General features: G+C 32.0%; 1 protein-coding gene across 1 annotated transcript; it reads right to left on the bottom strand.

Moving 5' to 3' along the window:
- Positions 1 to 245: 245 nt before the first annotated feature.
- Positions 246 to 3,465, bottom strand: LOC122598382 (glucan endo-1,3-beta-glucosidase 11). The gene is made up of 3 exons (XM_043770975.1): positions 3,390 to 3,465; positions 2,160 to 3,229; positions 246 to 713 (listed from the first exon to the last, which is right to left on the bottom strand). The coding sequence occupies exons 1-3, from the start codon at positions 3,454 to 3,456 to the stop codon at positions 627 to 629; spliced, it is 1,224 nt and encodes a 407-aa protein (XP_043626910.1). The 5' UTR covers positions 3,457 to 3,465; the 3' UTR covers positions 246 to 626.
- Positions 3,466 to 4,261: the final 796 nt, after the last annotated feature.

Here is a 4,261-nt window from a genome sequence, read left to right as displayed (position 1 = left end):
GGCGGACGGTAGATATATATGTACATAATAGCTATATATACAGAACATATATATACTCACACACCTTATCTTAATTACTTAATCTGTAAACCAGATAAGACAAAATGTACGTGTGTAAAAATCTTTTCATCGCCGGGAAACTTTATGCTAAATATATTAACTAATTTTTATATGCAAACAGTCATGGATTCCACGTCCAAAGTAAAGTCTTTCTTTGTATATCCAATCACAAATTAATAAGAACCTAGCCTTCTCAATATCTTGCTAATACTTTTCTCATTGAATAGATTAGGATATAGAAAAAACTACATCAATACATATACATACAATATTAATTAATTAATCATATATCATACTAATAATATAATGTCCCTTTTTTGACTAAAGAATTTGGTAACAATTTCTCAACTACCAATTAATTAGTTTTCCTGCGACATTGATCCCTGCTTGTCACGAAAAATAATTAGTTTGTACGCAAATGAATTGAGACCGTCTTGTAGATCAACAGAGGCTAGCGCGCTTTTGGCACGTATCAACGACGCGGATGATCGATATCTTGAGCTTAAAAGGCCAACGAGCGAGCGTTTAGCTAGTGTATGTACATAATAAGAGACTTTTGAACTTTCCTAAAATGGCATTGTCCCAATGGCCATTGCCACCAAGCAAACAGAAATCCAACACACTAGGTGTTGTTGATGATCCATTCTTTCTACCTGTTGAACAAATTGACAATATTATATAAAGATGACGTATCAGATTTATCAAGAATATTTATTTAATCATATAACGAAGACAAATGTCGATAATATAAAATATTAACAAGGAAAAAAATGACGTATTGCTATTAATATTTATTTTATTATATATAAATTTGGAATGTTTATATGTATACAGATATAGTAGATGCACTACATATGCGCTCACATACATATCGGATTCGATATAGCACCAAGAAAAGCACAAAGTATATAGCTTTATTAAAATACAAATACGATGTATTTTCTAGTATATATATATATAAATATATATATATATATATATATATGTACAAGTTGTGAATTAATTAATATACTTTAATTCCTGAGAATGGCATATTTTTTTGAAAATGTCAGATTGAAGTGCGTTAATATTATGGATCCTGATAAAAATGATTATGAACGTAACGCACTTAAAAATTATAGATAGATTTAATTTTTATTTAGGAAAACCTAAAAGGTATATACTTTTGTTATACATTTCCCATATGGCCAACTAGCTAATTACCTAGACATTACTGTACATTATAATTTACCTTAAATTTAGTCTTATGATCTTTTGCTTTCTTTGCACCTATATATTTGTTACAATTTTTTTATAAAAAAATCAATAATTATTGATCGACTAATTAGTTACTAATGTCTATTATTATTACTTTACAACGTATAAAGTAGTATGTCAATTTGCAAAGTTGTATATGTTCTTTATACTTTTAAATATTTAAATGAATTAACTATCTTAAAATGTATAATTGAAATATTTTGCAAACATTTTCAGTTTCGTAATTTGTACACTTGCACGGTTGAATCCGGCCACTATCTTTTTCATAATTGTGTCCACCATCTTTTAATTACTACATACATACGTTTTTATAATTATAATAATTAATTAGTAGGGAATGATTTCTTATGACTTCAGAAATATAAAAATAAAACTATGTAAGCAACATTTTCTACTTGAAGATACTAACATAATTGACACCATGAAAGAAAATAAAGGTTTTGTTTTCAAAGATGTCAACAATATAATCTGATCATAATGATGGAAATTAATACTATGACACAAAAGAATATACGATAATAACTTAAAGTAATTATATACTCGTATCCTTTTAATTAATTGCCACTAATCATGTTAGGAATATACACAAGTTTTATTTTCTTATACTCAAAAAAAAATAAATAAAAACTAATTCAATGTAGGAGGTACACCACCTTTGCATATTATTTGCATAATAAACAAATTTACTATGCGTACGTAACTTTATTATATAAAGATGATAATATTTGATACATAGATTATGAAATTAAGGACTACACATATTAATAATTAAAGAAAGTTAATTAAAATGTTATAGTTAATTAACATATATAAAGAAATCTAATTAGTAATTATGTACGTACCTTGTTAGCCATGGAAGTAAGGGAGATGGAGGAAGGAGATGTCGATGTCGTGGTGGATGCTGACGACGGGGTGCTTGTCAATAAAGTCGACAACCCGACATTGTAAGCCATGGTCATATCGGGTTGATACAACCCGTAGTTCCTCTCTGAAGTCGGGCCGGGCTTCATATCCTCATTAAACAAAGCAAACAAATAAATCTCTAGCCTCATTTTAGGCCTCAAAGGAGTCCCTTCTCCACTTAATTGCCTTTTCAACAAATTCCGGTTATAAATGGCTGCATTTTGAAAGGTTGCACCAACTTCATCAGGATCACCTTTAGATGGCCAACCCGTTTCGGAGACTCGAACCTCGATCCCACCAAAACCTAACCGAGCCATCGCGAATATAACCGCGTCAACTTGAGCATATAACATGTTGTCATAATGCATATTAGTATGAGGATCTATCATTCCTGAATTCGGGTTGAAAAGTGCATAGTCTATTGATATTTTACTAGGACTATCTTTGTAAGCAAAATAAGGGTATGCATTGATCCAAAATGGTGATTTCGTAGCCGAAAGAAACTGTAAAAGTTGTGTCATTATTGTTGTAAGTTCCGGCGTAAACGTCCCTTCGGATGGAGGATATGAATTAGCAAGAACTGCTAAGGAAGAAGGTGTGGAAACTTGAATATTATATTGTTGTAAACCTAAAGTAGCCAAGGCTTTTTGGATGCTAATCATAGCTGGAACGAGGTTGTCAACTAGGGACATATCGTCCCCAGTAAAAACCTCGTTCCCAACCGCGATCCCTGTTATTCTGGTCGCGGGAACGTAAGGTTTTATACGTGAATTTACCCATTGTAATGCTTGTTGAGGATCCATCAATGTGGCTAACATTTCGTTTTCCACTGTCACGATTAGTTCAACCCCTGAACCCGAAAATGCGTTCAAGATTTCAGGATTTGTATCGTAGATTCGGGTTTTTGTGACTCTTAATGACTTCAATAGCTCTACAACTTTATCTGGTGGTGGCAAATTGTTGCCTACTTGACCGTAGTTTATTCCTAGTGATTCAACAATTCCAAATCCTGTATATATAACAACATATCAAAAAAACCGTGAGGCAGAGGTCAAAGCGGACAATATCTGATACGGTGGCTTGAGCTGTTACAAACATGACATTCATGTTTTTAATTTATTTTATCGAAAACTTATCAATTTAATGAAAATTAAATAAAAGAAGTAAACCTGATAGAGATAAAATGATTCCAAGAAAACATTGCACAATGAATGATCTTCCAAGAGAAAGTTCCATATATGTAGTTTTAAAAAGAGAAAGGAAGATTTAGAGAGAGATATAAGGGAGGAAGGAGGAAGATGATGGTGGGGTTGTGAGGGTATATATCCGTATATGTATATATGTATGAATGTATATTTGATATGTGGTTTTAGCAGTGGGAATTCTTTACTTGGCTTGTTAGAAAATGAAGGGCAATGAGAAGTTTTTGACAGGTTGCTTTGATTTTGAGGTTTGAGGAAGGGGGGGCTCTTTCCTCTTAAGTACTTGTCCTAAAAGACAAGCCCCCTTTTTATACATTTCTATATTGTTAATTGTTATATACCAATTGACCAAAGTCTTGGTGTGTAATGACACTTATACCCCTCGTCGTCACTTTCTTCATGCAAAAGTAAACGGATCAATCTGAAACACATACTTCCCAAACGATCGATCAATATATGATGTATGTTTTAATTTAGCTTTCCGCGCGTACATGTACAGTTTAGTAAAAGTATTTAGGTATCATTAATTTGTCAGGAGATGGGAATTTGCTTCTCTTGAAAGTCTGGATCGATTAAAGTTTAGACATTTGTATTTAACTAGAATTTTGTACCTTGCGTCGCGGGTTCTCAATTGCCTTGTTGAAATAGTTCGTTATTTTAGTAATATGCCATGAACTTTCGACCGCTTAATTAAAAATAATTTTGTCATTAATATGTTTGTTTAAAAATATGCAAGAAACCAAAACGTAACCCGTAGTAGAAAATCGAACGGGATGTGATATGACAAAAATATCAATATGTTAATTCAGAATTCAAGCGGATGCGATATAGCAAATTGC

This window comes from Erigeron canadensis, chromosome 4, assembly GCF_010389155.1.
Source record: "Erigeron canadensis isolate Cc75 chromosome 4, C_canadensis_v1, whole genome shotgun sequence".
Taxonomy (NCBI): domain Eukaryota; kingdom Viridiplantae; phylum Streptophyta; class Magnoliopsida; order Asterales; family Asteraceae; genus Erigeron; species Erigeron canadensis.
Note: the sequence above shows the minus strand (reverse complement) of the source record. Positions and strands in the feature narration are given on the sequence as shown.

Coding starts and splice junctions, on each gene's coding strand:
- LOC122598382 (XM_043770975.1), bottom strand. CDS start 3,456: ATGGAACTTTCTCTTGGAAGATCATTCATTGTGCAATGTTTTCTTGGA. Junction 3,230..3,389: donor AATCATTTTATCTCTATCAG/GTTTACTTCTTT, acceptor TTATATATACAG/GATTTGGAATTGTTGAATCA. Junction 714..2,159: donor TTACTTCCATGGCTAACAAG/GTACGTACATAA, acceptor TTTGTTCAACAG/GTAGAAAGAATGGATCATCA.